The 16792-nt window shown below is 44.8% G+C and overlaps 1 protein-coding gene across 1 annotated transcript in view; it reads right to left on the minus strand.

Moving 5' to 3' along the window:
• Nucleotides 1-10207, minus strand: part of GPR158 (G protein-coupled receptor 158) — a 195611-nt gene extending 185404 nt beyond the window's left edge. The window contains exon 1 of the mRNA XM_069006609.1: nucleotides 9118-10207. Coding sequence (XP_068862710.1) covers nucleotides 9118-9989 — 872 coding nt within the window. The 5' untranslated portion in view covers nucleotides 9990-10207. The remainder of the gene's footprint in view (nucleotides 1-9117) is intronic.
• Nucleotides 10208-16792: the final 6585 nt, after the last annotated feature.

Raw genomic sequence — 16792 nt, forward strand, 5'->3', positions numbered from 1 at the left:
TGAGCATCCAAAAATAATCCTGGTGTCAAATTCACAAATGAGTTTCAGCTATAAGTCACACTGACAAACAGCAGCTTCTGCAGTCTGCTTGCCTTTGAAAGTTAAGATTTAGGATTCTGCATCACTTAGACATTGTTAAAGTTGTCACCATGCCTAACCAGCCAGATCACAAAAGGCTACTGGGACATGACACACAATTTTGACCTGGTCACAGAGTTACCACCAATTCCTTACTAACAGGACAGGCACCTCCCTAATTCCTCAGCCATAGCATGACTGCTGCTCTTCAGCACACACACACACCTTTCAAAGGAGAACCAGCTTTCACTAAAAATAAACTTAACTGAGGAGTAAGGTAAAGCAGTGTGGGCACATAAATTAGGATTCACCTGCAAAGAAAATCCCTCTAGGCCATTTGGAAAAGTACTACAAGGGCAGAATACTTAAAGCTGAATTCTCTATTGTCTGAAGAATTATTTCAGATTTAAATCTGACTTGAGATTTATGGCATGCAGTGCTGCCTCCCTGGGGATTTCCCTGCAGTTTAGCCAGAGAGTTTCTTAGATACTCTGAGGGGCAGAGATGGTTTGGTTGGTTTTTTTTTGCTTGAGGATGCTCTCTGTCACAAAACATCACCTTGGATAGGAATACCAGATGTCAGTGATGGTGGAGTACTACTTACATTAGATTATCCCCATGAAAAAAGATCTTGGAGCCAAATTCAGGTTGCTTTCTTTGAAATGTTTCCATTACCCTCCATGAGGTGAAAGAGGCAGGTAGAAAGAGTCCCAAGGAACAGAGCATGATAGAAGAAAATATGTCAGGAACACAAAGAGCTTTTGAAATAGAAGAATCCTACACAGGAGGGATGGTCTCAGCCTAACTATACCAAATCCTGTGACCCTGAAGATTTATTTAAAGGTAAAAAGGTCATTTTAAAACTCAAAAGTAAGTAGACGCCAACCTCAAAAAAAAAAAAAAAAAGGAAAGGCATAAACCTAGGCAAGGAGGAACATACAAATTACAAGAATGTAAGACAAAACCAAGACATTTTTAGAAACAGCATGTTAAAAGGACAGGCTCTACTAATTAAAAACATCTCAAATACCTCAGAAAGTAGAAGGCTGAAGTAGAATCTCTAACACAATACAAAACCAAGATATAAAAATTGCTCAGAATAGAGATGGCTTTTGTCAAAAATTAGTTATTTTCATTGCTCTTGGAAGAATCAATGAAACTAAAGTCAGCTTTCACATGCAGGGCAGTTAACAAGCTGGACTTCACAACTCTTTTCTTTGTTTGGCACATTCACAGATGACCACAAATGGATAGCCAGTGACAAAGTCTGTGAGTGATAAAAAAACACTTAATATAACCCACAACTAAACCTGCCTGACACAGAAAAGATGTAATAAAACACTTTGGGAAATGTTCATTCAAGAATCTGGGATCTCCCAATGAATTTAGATTCACAAAGTGAATCTAAAAACAAAAAATTATGGAACCCATAATATATGGATATTATGTAATAAATAAATAGATTATGGAATACAATACCAAACTACATTGCAGAAGACAAATGTGTTAAAACATGGATTAGAAGGTCAGTTTAATCTATACTTATGATCCAGTCATTCAGATAAAGTCTGAAAAACAATTTATTTTTATTGCTTAATATTGGTAAACTGGATATAATCAGGTTAGGAGAACTTGACATTTTTCCTTCAGTACCTGCCAGAAACTGCTTTTGGAGCAAGGGCTACGGAAACCTTTCATCTGACCTAACACAGCAATACATTTTTTCTTACCCTTAGGAACATTTCTATCTCAGCCCACATTCACAAACAGAAAAGATGACAGTCTTACAGCTGAATCTCAGATAGTAAGGACTGCCACATGTACATCCCCTTCAAAAGAACTTTGATAACCTGCTGTGCTGGAAGTCAGGCCCAAGGGGGATGGAGGTAGAGAACAGAGGAATTGGAAACAGAAGTTTGACCCAAAAAAGAATAGTTCCTTTTATTGCAACTTAGCACATGCTATGTAATTGCAGACATGAATGCAGTATGTGTTTCAATCCTCTCATGGCCATATTTAACTTTTTTCTTCAAAGACCCACTTCTGTTTCTCCAGTACTGAAGAAAGACAAATCATGGTTCTAAAAAGAAAAATCCCTATTTATTGTTCCTTTCCTATGTTTCATCAACATCCAGTTTTCTATCCTTATCCATGACCTCATATGAAAAATGCTGGCAGGGACATAACTGATTGCCCAGGGAATACTTACAACACCCTGGGGGTTTCCACAAACAGACAGTAAATCATTAGAAGCTTCTTTGTTTTAACTTCTTTTCAGGAAAAGAAATCCAAGACTTTCAGAAATTCTAGGAAATAAATTATTCGTTTTCATTTTTGAAACCTGTTCTAAATCCACCCACACCTTCAATCATGTTAAGAGCCAGGACATGTTATAAAAAATGTCAACTTCACCATTTCAAAATACTTTCCATATTATACAACTAGTGTCACATCACAATGGCACAAAAAATTAAAAAGCCTCCTTAAACAATTAAAATTAATTTTCTCTTAGCTCAGTACTGAGACTAAAGAGAGATTGGGAGAAACTAAAAAAAGGGGGCTAAAGGAAGAAATTAAAGCATGCTTAAAATAATTGCCCATTTTTAAAATTTCTTTTTTTCATGTCTACATTTGTTTAGGCTTTTTTACCAAGCAATTTAACAACTGTGAAATATTTAGCAGAATATGAAATTATGTGTAATCCCTAAAAAATTACTTATTTGTCATAAATACTTCTATCTCCGTGGTTTAATCTGCCTTTAGTAATGTCTCCTTAACTAAGAGTCCCATCATAGTCCAACACTGGAGTGGTCCAATTGTTAATAGTACAGTGGAAATCACTAAATTACACTGCCTTTAGGGAAGAAACAGCTCAATCTAACTGTGCAGTAAAGATTATCTTTGCATCAAGGAATATCTTTCCAATAATTGAGAGAAGCAGCAAGCTTCTAGAAGACAGAAGATATTAAGATGTAGCACAATCTGGCCAAACTTCAGAATGAAGTTACCTGTAAATGCTCCAGAACAAGACTCCATTCAAAATAAAATAAAATTAAAAAAAAAAAAACAACAAAAAACAAAACAAAACAAAAAAAAACAACACCCCACTCCCAACTTATTCAGCTTGCTGATTGAGTACTGTCATAGGTTAGCAAGCATAGTCCCAGAAGGGATGTCCTTGCTAAGGGGTGCTTACAGCTTCCTCTGGGACCTGATAGAACCTATCAGCTGGTCAGTTTGAATATGGACAATTCTTTAAGCCACTTAAAGTTGTGACCGCCTCTGTGATCCACACTTAAGAATAGACAAACTCCCCCCCAAGCTCTCTCTCGTTTCCGGCGCTGGGACAGGTGGCTGCGGGGCCCGAGCTGGGACCAGTGGGCCCGGCCAGGCCCTGCTCAGGCCAGGCCAGGCCGGGCCATGGCTCCAGGATGACCCCCCCAGCAGGGCTGTGGGCAGCCAGAGCAGCTCGGAACTCCCCCCCTCTCCACTTCGGCCAAGATTTCAGCAAAGCGGCCCCGCTGTCCGGCAGAGGTCAGGGGACCAACAGCGATAAGGCACATTCCAGCTGCAAGGCCGAGGTGAGATTAACCCTTTTATTGCTGTGAAGAGCTGAAAACCTGAGGGAAGAGAAAGAAGAGATGCTTAAAGCTGAAATTCTGTTGTGAAGCTATGATATATCAGAGTACCCGTTGTAATTTCATGAAGATATGGGGGGTGGAGTGTTCAACTCGTAAGCAGAAGCACCTGTGCTGAGATAGGCAGATGCTGACGCAGCTGTAATTTCATGAGAAGTTTGGACAGGGAGAGATGGAAGCGATGAGGACTTTTGCTCCAAACGGGAAGAGAGAAACCTCAGTTCCTAGAGATGCTCCCAGAGATAGTCCTAACGATGAAGATGAGGAAGACCCTTTGCTCCCAGGGAAGGAGAAGGGCCTCTGTTTTTGTTCCTGAACAGCTCAACCTTAAAATTGTACCCCAAAAACTTCAAGAGTGGACCCTCGAAAGCAGTTGCAGGAAAAGCTGCAAGTTGGGGGAAGGGACTCACATCGCAAGCAGAGAGACTCCTCCTCCTAAATGGACTGAACAATATTTGGAAGTGGGTGGCTGTCTCGTTGTGATAATGTTTTCATAGCACGAGCAAGAAGAGACTTCTCTTTCTACATGGACTGAACAAGGTTATTATGGAAGTGGTAAACAGACTGAACATCTTAAGGGTTGTCTTTTTACATTGTCAGTGGGAGACGGGAGAAAGGTGGGGGGAGGAGGAGAGCTCTGAAAGTATGGTATAATTTTTTTTTCCCCTCTTTTAGGTCTGTTAATAAACTTCTTTATATTCTTTCAAGTTTGGTGCCTGCTTTGTGTTTCTCCTAATTCTTATCTCACAGAAGATAAACAGTAAATGAGTATTTTGGACCAAACCACTACACTAAATTGGTGTTTCTGCCCGGTTACAAACTAAACCCGCTACAAGTACCTTTCTGCCAAAACAGACATTACTCCATTGGATTCTTCCTAAAAACCTTTAAAAAAAAGATAGCAAATGCTGTGCTAAATTTAGTGAAAAACTTGCTGGAATGTGGTGGGAGGGGGGAAAGAAAGCCAATGCCCTGTATCCTGAAGCCAATCTGACCTCCACAATGAGAAATCATGTGAGACCAATGACCAGTTCCCAAAATGTAGATGTATTACAATACAACATTAAAGAAAATGAGAACAGCACACAAGGGAACATTTTGAACTGCAAAAGCAGCCACTCATTCATCAGAGTTTGGGGATAATTGATATCATTGCACAAGGCTGAAACAGCGCACATGAATCTGACTAACCACCTTCAAATACTGGGACAGGACTTGAGAAGAGGGACCATGGCAACAGAGAGTTTATGACAGACTAAAGAAAGCCACTTTGTGTAGTCTAGTAAACAAAGGTGGAGAAGGGGCCACTGTCTATAAATAAGTCAGGGCAGTAAATACCAGCTAAGAGTGCTAAGTCAGATGGAAGAGTTCTGGACCAGAAAAAAATGCATGAGAACTGACTGTGAATAAATTCAGATCAGAAATCAGGAGAAGCTATCCAACCATTAGGTCTGGCATGCCAGTGAACTGAAGAGTCAAGAGGGAAACCCATCTACTTTAAGATGGGGATTTGTCAGCTGATAACATTAAGTGGGCTTGTGACAGCAGAAGACTGACTCAGTGACCCAAGGAGGACTTTTTTTTAACTTGTGTGTTCCTATTAGCTGACTATTTGGTCATCTTTCCTCCAGAGTAAGTGATCTTCCCCACTTGTCTCCTGGAGTGCTAAAGCAATGAAGACCTCTAATTTCTTCTCTGGGGCCAAGAAAATACTCTAGAGAAAGAATTGTATTTGTAAGATGCAGCTTCCCACACTTTCCCACCTTCTCAGTAGGGCTGCAGAGAGGACAGTTGGCTCATTACATGACATAAAATATGGTTCATTCTCATCATGTGATAGGCAGCAGCAGAGGAGGGACACAGAAGATCGGTGACAGATGCTACTGTGCTCTACCCCCTGCAGCACTGGAGTAGTAGAGTGATTAGGCACATTAGGTGGTGAATTTCAGCTGCAAACAGCATCAATTTAGACAGAAGGGATGGTTAACGCCAAGTGATTACTTCTAGTCTCTGTGGATCCTCATTTCTGAATGAGGGCCTACACTGCCTCTTGCAAGCAGGCAGTAGTAATGTTCTCTCCATGCACTTTGGGTGGAAAGACCAGCAAATGTCAACAACAAAATACCAGCAAGCACTGCTAAGAAGCTGCAGGCAGCCAGCACTGCTAGCTCAGCATTGTACTAGGCTGATGTGGCCCCATTGGGCCTGAACAGCCTCTGGTACATTTATCAGCACAACTTCATCTCAGTATTCATCTATAGTATTAGTCATGGCAAGACAACCATATTCTCTCCTTGGCCTTCACTCTGGGCAGTTTGGCAGTAATCTCTTGGGAAGGAGAGAGGTGAAACTGAAGACAGACAAGCTACTTGCAGGAGCCCCCTGGCCTGTAACACTCACATCCTCAGGCCAAAAGCACTGTAACTCTTCCCAGTGTTAAGAACAAAGCTTGCTGCTTTTGGCTGCACTTTCAGAATGTCATTGACAACAGCACTGCAGTAGTAGCATGCACTGAACATAGTAGTTACCAGTATTGCCTCCATTAAACTCTTTCCTTTGCTATGCCACATGAACAAACACATCTGTTACTACCACAGAAGAGATACCAAGAAGGAGCAATGGCTTTTCCTTCTCTAATCTGAAAGAACTCTCTTTCATGAATATAGTATGATCGAATATATCTCACCCTATTGTACCATGCCTTAACCTAATGTGAGCAAAGAAAGTACACAAACAGTTAGAATAATATTAAAGGGGCATACACTAAATTACCATTAAGGACATCATGCCAGACTATTAAATAGGAGGAGCATGTACACTGATTCATTAAAATGTTTCTAACAGATGGTTCAAAGATACATTTTCCAGAGAACCAACCTAGCTGTCCCAAAAGGTGAAGGTTAGTAAAGACTGTTTTATCATATGAGCCTTAAATAAGGATTTAAGGTCAAAATACTGTGTCACTCAAAGACTGATGGTGAGGGGAAGTAAAGCTTACTTCAAGAGGCATCTTATATTAATTCACACTAATTTTCCAGTAACCACATTAGATTTTACAGTTTTCTATTATGTACTCATACGTTAAACCATTTTTTCTCTTAAAAATTCACATTGAGGCTGTGTACCTATTAAGTATTGAAAACATTGTGTAGATAGACAAACTACAAGTCTTGAAGAAGCATATTTTGTGTATCCTATTTTCTGTGTAGCTGAGAAGTTACTTTCTCAATATCCCAAATGATAAGCTTACATTAAAGCCCATCTTTCAGCTAGCATACCTCAAACCAGGAACACAGGAACTATCCTTTAGCCTTGCCAGAATGTGCATACATGCATTTATAATTTTACTTCTTCCACCTGCTTCTTTAATAGTTTGGCAAAAAACATAACCCATTTTTTTAGAAATGCTTACAAACTCATCTCTTTTGATACCACAAAGCTTTGTTAGTTTTGTCCTAACTGTTCAGTACAGCAGCAACACAACACTTTGAACTTGCACAGTATACTCCATCTCAAGATCTTCTAAATAAGAAGTGGTTCTCCAAGCTTAGATGAGCTCAGTGAATGCCATTTGAAGTATCAGGGTTATAAGAGGTTATTCCATTTTTTAACAGAAGTGACCCCCACATGGCAAACAGAGGCTGGGAAGATGAGGCAGGGAAGGCACTGCTCTGTACCGCATCCAGGAGGACATCTACTGGTTGCCTGGGTTGGCCAGGGTTACTCCAAAACAGAACTGGTGTGCTCTGCACACCAAAGCCACCACAGCAGAAACCAACACCACTAAGATGCTTCCTGGCATCACAGAATCTTGGCACACAGATGGGATTGAAGCTTTAGACTCTTTTGCTTAAAACATGGATTTATTTCCTCTTCAATTAAGTCAAGATTGAAGCTCCTTTGAGATAAGCCTCGTATCAAAATTTACGTGCTCTGCTAGTTCGTGCCTGCCACCACACCTCCAGCCTAGTGGTCCTGCAAAACTCTGCCCCCAACAAGAGACTATCAGCCTACATTAACTTTCATCCACATCCTGAAATTCATCAAGTGTTGAACACTGCATTTCAATGATCTCTGACAAGCTTCCTGACTTCTCTGGACTCCCTAGGGTCCAGAAGAGCTCTACAGTAGACCTATTCCTGGGTTTTAGTCTCGAGAGGAATTCAGCAACAAACAGCATACAGATGAGCTCATTTTACCTTAACCCTACCATTCCCGCAAGTGTGAAAATTTCAGGGCAAAAAGTAATTCAACAGAGAAATATGCAGCCATTATCCATTCAACAGATTTTGGGTTTTTCAAGGATTTATGACTCCACTCATATCTCTGATCTCACTGGACTTCAGACTAAGCCAAGAGAAACAGCTTTTGCAGACACTATTTCCTTGCCACCTAGGTGTGGCAAAATCTCTTCTGTGTCTGCTATGTTCTTATCTATCTTCACATACTACTAATTCATAGCACAAATGAAACCCTGTGTTCCTTTTGCAACCTGAGAAATGCCAGCTGTTCTGGGCAGTGGGCATTCCCCACTGGGCAGAGCTGCCTGTGAACCCCTTGCAGAAGTGCCGGGGGAAAATCTGACATCTCTTACTCTACAGGTCACTCTCATTCTTTGAGCAAATACCTCTTTGCTGTCAAAATACAAAGACACAAGAGAGTCTTTTTCTATCCTCCTCTCTGCTAGTTGCAGCGCAGTGGCAAAGTATATAAAACCAACAAAAAGTACATAAAGCAATAAAAAATAAGCAAATCTTTACATATGCCAGGTATCAAATATAAAGCTAGTGGTGTCCTAAGGAAAGCTCTCCTACTGCCAGTTCAGGTTATAGCCACAAGCACTATGACAGAACTGCAGTCACCAACAACTGTTTACCTACAAGTGTACTGACTGCTGACCAGGTTCGAGCACCCCACAGTGGATGTGCTCTGGAGACCAGAAACAGCAGTCTACCAGCACAATAATGTTATTTCCCAGATGGTTAAAAGCATACCTGGGGTCAAGTTAGGTTTATTACACAATTTAATAACGCCCTGGTGAACATTTTCCTCTTGCAGACAGAGATAAACTTCAACTGGCAACTGCTGCTCTAGTCTCCCCACAAGCACACCAGGAACATAACACACATGCACGCCTGCTCCAGTAGGAGCAGGTAAAGCAAACGCTGTCTTACAGACCGAGACGACAGCGATTCTTGTACTGAGCAACAGTTCCCTAAGGCACACGAAGGTACAGCTCAACAAGAAGGCCTGAGGTTGCTCTGCGGTGTGACTGAGCAGCCCGTGCGGCAGGGGTTGATGAGGTCACCCAGAGACCCAAAATGCCCTTCCCTAGGAGTGGAGCAGAACCAAACTACCCCCTCCCCTTCTCGACAGAAAGCAAGCAGAACACTCCTCCTACCTGAACTCGGGCAGGAGGTTTGGCCGCAGCCCATAGAAAGCTGCCGAGAGAGTCACTAGCCAGCCCGGTTTGTAATTCCCATTCTCACACTCCAGATATGGTGAGGACCACCTGATGTGGTTCTTCTCAGCAGTGAAGCTCTCCCGCCTCTTCCAACTGTTTTCCAAAGTTTTGGGGCCCGTGTTTAAGACCTTCCTGTGCAGATGTGGCCTCCACTTGCGCTTCAAGCCGTGGAACCACTCTGTTTCCACGGAGGCGTTGGCCAGGCGGTGAGCCGAGGAGGACAAGTCCTGCAGGAGGACCTGGCTCTCGTGCCTGCTGGCCTGGAGGAAAACCTGGGGAGTGGAGGAGAAAGGCTCCGTGCTGAAAGTGATAGCGGCCCTGGAGATGTTGGGGTCCTCCTCCAGCAGGCTCCTGATCAATGCGCGGTACCACTCCAGGTCCTCCTGCAAGTTCTGCTCCCGCGACTTATTGCTCTGGAGGATCATGTTGAGTAAGTTGGTGGCGTGGGTGAGGGTGCCCAGGGCACCGTGCAGGGAGGGGTGCGAGGTGAAGCGCGACTTGCCGGCGAGGCTGGCCAGCTCGTACCGCCCGGAGCAGTTGGCTCGCCGCAACTCCCGGGAGTCGCCCGTGTAGAGGAACGAGGCCACGTCCTGGGGCACCTCCTCGGCGAGCCGCTGCGCCAAGATGGTGCTCTCTGTAGAGCGGCTCCGCGGAGCCGGCGGAGGCTCCCGGCTCTTGATGTGGTTGTAAGTAGGCTGCTTCCCTCCGAGCGCCCGCTCCCGGCCGCGCATTGCCTGCCCTTGGTCGGCAGCAGCCCCCAGCCCGCGCTGGGCGAGGAGCAAGAGGAGAAGGAGCCAGAGCAAAGCCATGTCCCCCGGTGCTGCCGGTCGCGCCGGCACGGCGAGGCGGCTGAAGATGGGCTTCGCGCAGGCGGCCGCGGCGCAGGGGTGCGAACGCGCAGAGGCGGCCGAGCGGCAGCGGGGCGGAACGCGACCCCCGGCCCGAGAGTCACCTGTGGCGGTGCCGCCCGCAACCGCCCCAGCGCGGGGCTCCGCACAGCCCCACCGCCGGCGCGGAGCGGCGCGCAGCCCCTCCGGCGACGGCAGAGCCGAGCCCGCCTGCGCCTCCTCCCGCCGCGGCCACCGCGCTCACTGAGCTCCTGCCCGGCGCAGCGCGCAGGGGCGGCGGCGCCCGCGCCCGGCGCAGCGGCGGGTCCCCCCGCGGCGCCCCGCCGCCGCCCGCGCTCCGCCGCTCCGCATCCTTCGGGCGCCGCTGCCGGAGAGGGGGGCCCGCAGCGCGGGACTGCCACTTGCTGCGGGGATCGGCGGGCGGGGCTGCTGCCGGGGAGCCAGCGGGCAGGAGCCCGCCTCCGCCAACGCTCGGCTCCGCGAGCGTGGACGCCCGGCCGTGGGAGGATGGATGCTCGCCGAGCGGCTCGACCACAGGCAACCCCACACCTCACGGCGCTCCTCACCGCCGGCCCTTATAGGTGTACGCCAGCCAGCGGCCGCCCTATGTGGCCGCCTCGCCTGTCAGTCAGCCGGCAACCACTCACGGGGCAGGAGGACGGCGCCGTGCGGTGCCGGGGGAGGCGGTGCTGCTACCGCGGAGAGGCGTCGAGGCACCTCTCTTCACCTGCAGCCGGCTCCGCTCGGGACGGAGGCGGGGCAGGTGCCCGCCCCAGTCGGAGCCGCTCCGCTTTCCAGGGGCTCGGGGGTCGCGGGCGGGGAACCTGCGGAGGCTCCGCGGGGCCCGGGCCGAGGCGCGGGGCTCGTCCGCGGCGCGTGGCAGCGACACCTGGTGGCCGGGCCTGGGGCGGCGCCGCGGCGGCTCCGCGCCGGGGGTCAGCGGCGGGACCCGCGGGAGCGGCTGCGGGGCGAGGGCAGGAGGGGGGGGTCCAGGGGCCCAAAATACCCCGCTCCGCCTCCCTCCCTCCTCTGCGGGGAGCAGGAGAAGCCTGGCGCTCCGGGGGAAGGCAGCTGCAGCTAGATCCGCAGCGTGGGCTGGTGCCTGTCAGGGCTGCGTGCCGCTGTGGGGAAGGCGCTCTTGCTTCCAGCATTTCTAGGGTGGGTGGCGGGGACACAGGCTGTTCCTCGGCTTCCCCCGGGACGCGTGCGGCCAGCCGGGCTGCCCAGGAGGGATGCCTTTGTCGAAGTGAACGATGTTTGGGTGGGAATGGGAACTGCGCCTTCGGGATCTCCGGCCCGCGGCCCGCGGGCGCCTCGCACGGGCCGCCGCGCTCGCCGCCTCGCCTCACCTGCCCCGGGCACGGAGTGCATCCCGCCGGAATGGGCGCTGGGCCACTCTCCTTCTCCTGCAATACGGTGGCTGGCTGGTTGTATTTGTGTAACCGTGATCTTTCTTCTTTTTTTCCTTTAGTGTTTTAACTCCAAGATGCTAATTCCTACAGCTGTTTTCGAAACTAAAGCCTTAATCCAGTGGCTTTTAACACTGACCTTCAGAGCACCTCTGTGGAGCCACAGCAGCACAGGCTGATCACCCAGCTTTCTTCCTGCTCTGTGGAAACCCCTTTGGAATAACACAAATGCTTAGAAGACATAGTTGGGATTTTCCAGATAAGCCATCATGATCAGTAATAAGGATGTAGTTTAGTAAAACATTTCAACATGTGTTTAACTCTGTGCATTTTCTTTGTCAGAAGTATGCACCTGCTCAATATCTTACTAATGGATGAGGGGTTTGTGATAGGAGACAGCAGAGGGTGAATTTTGGAGGAGGTGGTCCATAGCAAAATCTCCTAACTACATTCCATTCTCATGTAATATAAAATTCCATTTTGTAATTCAAAAGTGCAGATGAAAAGAGTAGTAAAAGATCTTTTTTTTTTGTTTTCTCCCACATACACACGTGCATTCACATCCTATTTCAGTTATGCAGAATATATGATCTAATTTTAAACCATTTTTAAATAAGCTATATCTGCTCCTTAAAGCATAATCTTATTTTAGAATTATTTGAAACAACACTTAATGGAGTAGTCACTCTAACACAGCTAAACGTAAATTACATTTGCAGTCCATATATCCTAGTGATGTTATGCACTTTGTCTTTGCCTATGGACACCTTTAATAATTATAATATCACGTGTTGGTTAAGGGAGAAAATGATAAATCCTTTTTGTCTCTTGCTGCATGCAGTTGAAGAGGATATTCAACACGTAACAATCATTTACTTGTACTGAAATTTCCCTCAGGTGAAGAGTTTGAGATTATTTAGAAACTGCTTATACTGAGAAGCTCAGACGCTGGTATTTACAGTTTAGCACAGCACAGGAAGTCTGTATTTCCAAATCTGCTCTGAGCAAATACCTAAAGATGCATCGTTTGCCACGGATGAGAGATAACTAGGGCTTTTGACAGCAGCAGCTCTCAGGACTGAGCTAAACTAACGTGGGATCTGTTACATGGAGAGATATCACTGGCAACATAAATAAACACTTTTTTTTTAATGGTGTGCCTAGGCTGATTCTCTTTATTGACAGACAAGGGCTGCTCTAAAGAAAAGGTCAGTTCCCTGTTGGAAATTCATTTCCCCTACTCTAGCCTGACTATTAATTCCTATCTGAATTGTGCTAGGCCTCCTCAATGGCCACATCCACACATTCTCAGAATACTCAAATATCCCCTTTATGTACTTGCATGGTAAGTCCCTTGTATTTCCTGATCACCTCATAGTCCTTCCACGTACCCTTCTCTAGTAGCACCCACCGGTCCCCCAGCCCCTTGTCCTTCACTAACACCCCAGAAGCTATAGTTCTGAACCCAAAGGCTTGCCAGCAGAAAAGACCCAAATGGGTTGGTGCACACCTCCAGCTGCTGGAAGTCTCCCTTAACCTCAGGCATTAGAAGTCTCTCTTTTTCCCATCTTATTGGGCTGCTCTGTGTGTTTGGTCTCTTTGCTACCATTTTTGAACCAGAGGAAGAGGATGAGGGGTTTAATGAGGACTTTCTCATTGAGGGTACCAGGATCATGGTTGAGTCTTGTACAGGTGTATCACAGAGGGTTCAAAGAGGCTTTCTTTATCCTGCAGGGCTTCTTTCTGCAGTCAGTTCAGAGCTGATCCCAAACAGCTACTGTGTATAGCCAGTCCAAAATGAGACACAAATAGATTTTAAGCCATTGCAAATGTGCATCTTCTTATGACTTTGTAAACACTAAGCTGTGTGACCCAAAGCCTACCATTCATGGCCCAGATCCAGGGAATTGGCAAAATGGAAATGTAGTATCCTCCTAGATTAAGGAAATCTACCAAATATTTTATTTACACCAGTTTACTGAGGACTGGAAGAGGTGTAGAAGCCTTTGACCATTGTATTTTTATTTTAATATTAAAATGCATTAGTTTTTCTGGACTGTTACTTGTAATCAGTTGAGTGTGTCAGAAATCCCTTCAGCTGTGACCAAGACATTGTGAAAATGGACTGGGAGTCCCCTGAGACACAAGATTACTGTGACTGAATAATTCCTATGCTTCTGCCTCAGTTCTGCCAGAGGTGCTGCATCGAGCCATCCACTGGTGAGGAATGAGGAGGCACCTGACCACTGTCCTGAATATTTCTGAGTTTTGTTACAACTATTGCAATTACTTCATGCAATGTACATGTACATGAAGCATCCAAATTCACTGTATTACCTATCAGGATAGAAGTCAGCTCTACATGGGTCTAATTACAGAGTAGAAAGAACAGTAGTGCAAAGTGTTAGTTGTTATTAACAGACCAGAATAAGTGTAACTTACTTTCTTCAAATATGGCCTATGCAAGAAGATCTTGGCTTATCTGAACTATTTAAAAGCTAAAAGCATCACAATTACTGCATTGTTAAACCAGTTGCAATCAAGGAAAGAAATACATTTAAAGACTCATTTACTAGTACTTGTCCTGAGCTATTTAGGAGATATACAGAGTATACCCACAAGAGTAAGTGCCAAAACTTGTAAAATTATGTGTTGTATGTCTCTCACAAAACAGAGACAAAATCACTGCTTATAGTATTTAAAAATACATGAAAATGAAGTATTTTTAGAAGTGCTCTTAGCTTGAGTACTTAAACAAATAATGTTCTAACAGCAATATTTTTTGTCTGCCAATGACTTCTGATCCCTTTAATTCATTTCAGGTAAGTTTGACAGCAGTCTACAAGCTTCTACAAATGCCATGAAACTCACAGCTAGATCAAAGAAAGCAACCCATGTTCATTTTTACACTGAGGGAAAAGCTTCAGAGTGAATTCAACAGTTAGATGGTCTCTTTGGTGTTTCATTTGACCACTCATATTGGCCAATAAGCATAAATATACCCCCAAAACAGCTGGAATATATGGGATAGCCCCCCTATGCAACAATGGGGGAACAGCCAAGGGGGCTGATGGGGTGGAACTCAAAAAGACAAGGGGGAGTTGCAGGTACTGTTGACAGTGAGCTCAGTGCTGTGAGACTTTAAGAAGCGATGCAAAGAGTCCATGGGGGCTGGGAGAAATGCTGGTGTTACAGCAGAGGGTGAGAGAAAGAGTGAACACAAATCCATTGGAAAGCAGGCTTTGTTAGTTCTCTTGTTTCCTCTCACAAATGAATTAAAACCATAAGCTAAATATTTCAGGGGGAAATAGTCAAAATGCAGAGTACTAAAGTTCTTACTTGGAAGTGGATGAAAGAAGCAGCAGGAGCTTGCCTGTCAGTTAATGTTCACTGGTAGTGAGAAATTCCAACCCACTGGATATTTCTTAGAAACATTGGGACAGAAGGAATCTGACTGAAGTTCTCTAGTAGAGCACTTCAGCACTGCAGCAGGACTACGTACAGCACAGCTGTCTCTGGCAGGGGCTTCTCTGCCTGCTCTCAGAGACTTCCAGTCAGGTAGACCCCACAGCCACCCTAACTACCTTCTTCCAGATTTCATAACCTTAGCATCAGGTGTGGGGTTAAGGGGGCCCTATAATACACTCAAAGTCTTCTTTACTTTCTTTGTTTCTTTGCCTTCTTCTCAGAGCACAATCACCATAAACTAGTATCTGTCTGCAAAAGACCACTTTGACTTACTCCTTTTTTTCTTTATCTGGGCTAAATTAATCCAATTTCTTAACAGTCTATGCTTTGCTTTCCAAAACTGTTGTTGGCCCTGCTGTTTTCTTCTTGACTATTCATTCTGTTAGCCTGTTTCTCTAGGTGTCCCAGACAAGGCCTCCCATTATGCATCTTCTCCAGGATGTGTAAAATTCTCTGTTAATATACCCACATTGAGGTCTGCTCTTTCACCTTCATCATGGTATTGACCAGTACTCAAGTCTGTAATGCTTAGTAATCCTCATAACCTTTCAAAACATATTGCTTCCCAGTTATCCATAATCTGTTTTTATTTGAGGATTTGAGCTCGCCTACCTCTGGGTAGTATGTTGTACTTGTATTTGCTGAATTTTACCAAAGTGATTTTAGGCACCCTCTGATTTTTCCAGATTATATTTAATTCCTATTCAATTTTTCAAAATGCTTTTAACTATCTCCTTGTTTCTTGTAGTCATTTGCTAATGATTTGACCTTTTATTTCCTTAGCCAATCTGTTGATTAACCTATTTAAGAGAATGTATCTGAGATCAGAACCTTTCAGGAACCTACTAGAAACATCCTCCTGGTTTGATAGTACACAGCTGATACTTACTTTTGAAAATGAATTCAGGAGCAATTGCTTACTGACTCATGAATCACCTACACAATATTTCCTTAATTTACTGATGAGAACCTCAAGCTACGTATATAGTGAATGCTGCTGATGCAGATATATAGAATATCTACTGCTTCATCACTGTCCATGAAGTCAGTTATGAGTCAAAGAAGAAAATTCAGCTTGTTTCATGTGGAGTTTTCTTGACAATCTCACACTGGCTAATCTTAATCAGTTTATTACTTCTAGGTGATTACTAAAAAATACTTTAATAATTCTTTTGTAGTCTTCTGGTGATATCTATTTCATTAGTTTCTTTATAATCTCTCTCGTCTCTTTTTCTGAAAATTCACAGCATGATTTTTTTCCAACTTTAAAATCTTCCCCCCAAACACTTGAAATAGCAAGTGGTAGTATATGCTTGAAAGATCACATCTTATCTCTAACAGAGAATGTTATTCTAGATTAGGAGAAAATGTCAGAAAACACATTGATGACTTTGGCACCTAATTGTTTATGGAGAACTTGCATCTGATATCTAATATGCAGATGCAGACTCTACAGTTTAAATAAACACTATTCAAAGCTTTGTTAGCTTATTCACAGTTGGGAAAAGATGGGGGATGCTGAAGTTCAGGTCTAAATATAGTCCATATAAAATACAGATAAAAATACAGTCCACTCTGCTTGTACTTTACAGACATGATGTGAGTGTTGGGAAACACTGTGCACAGGTACTGAGAGCTGCTGGTGCCCTCAGCCTCTGTGGCAAGGACACACAGTGTAACACACTTGCAGTAAGGAGAGCAGAACTGCAGCTCAGAATGCATACCCAAAGCAGTCAGATCCCTGAGGAGTTTTCCACTAATTCTTTATTTGAAATTCAAACAAAGGTAAACCAGAAACGCCTGTGTCAATTAAGGCAGTGTGCAGCAAATGGAATAAATGGCTAGCACAGTACCTGGGCTGCCTTCACAAAGCAAATCCCACTTCCC

Source organism: Aphelocoma coerulescens, chromosome 2 (assembly GCF_041296385.1).
Source record: "Aphelocoma coerulescens isolate FSJ_1873_10779 chromosome 2, UR_Acoe_1.0, whole genome shotgun sequence".
NCBI classification, from domain to species: domain Eukaryota; kingdom Metazoa; phylum Chordata; class Aves; order Passeriformes; family Corvidae; genus Aphelocoma; species Aphelocoma coerulescens.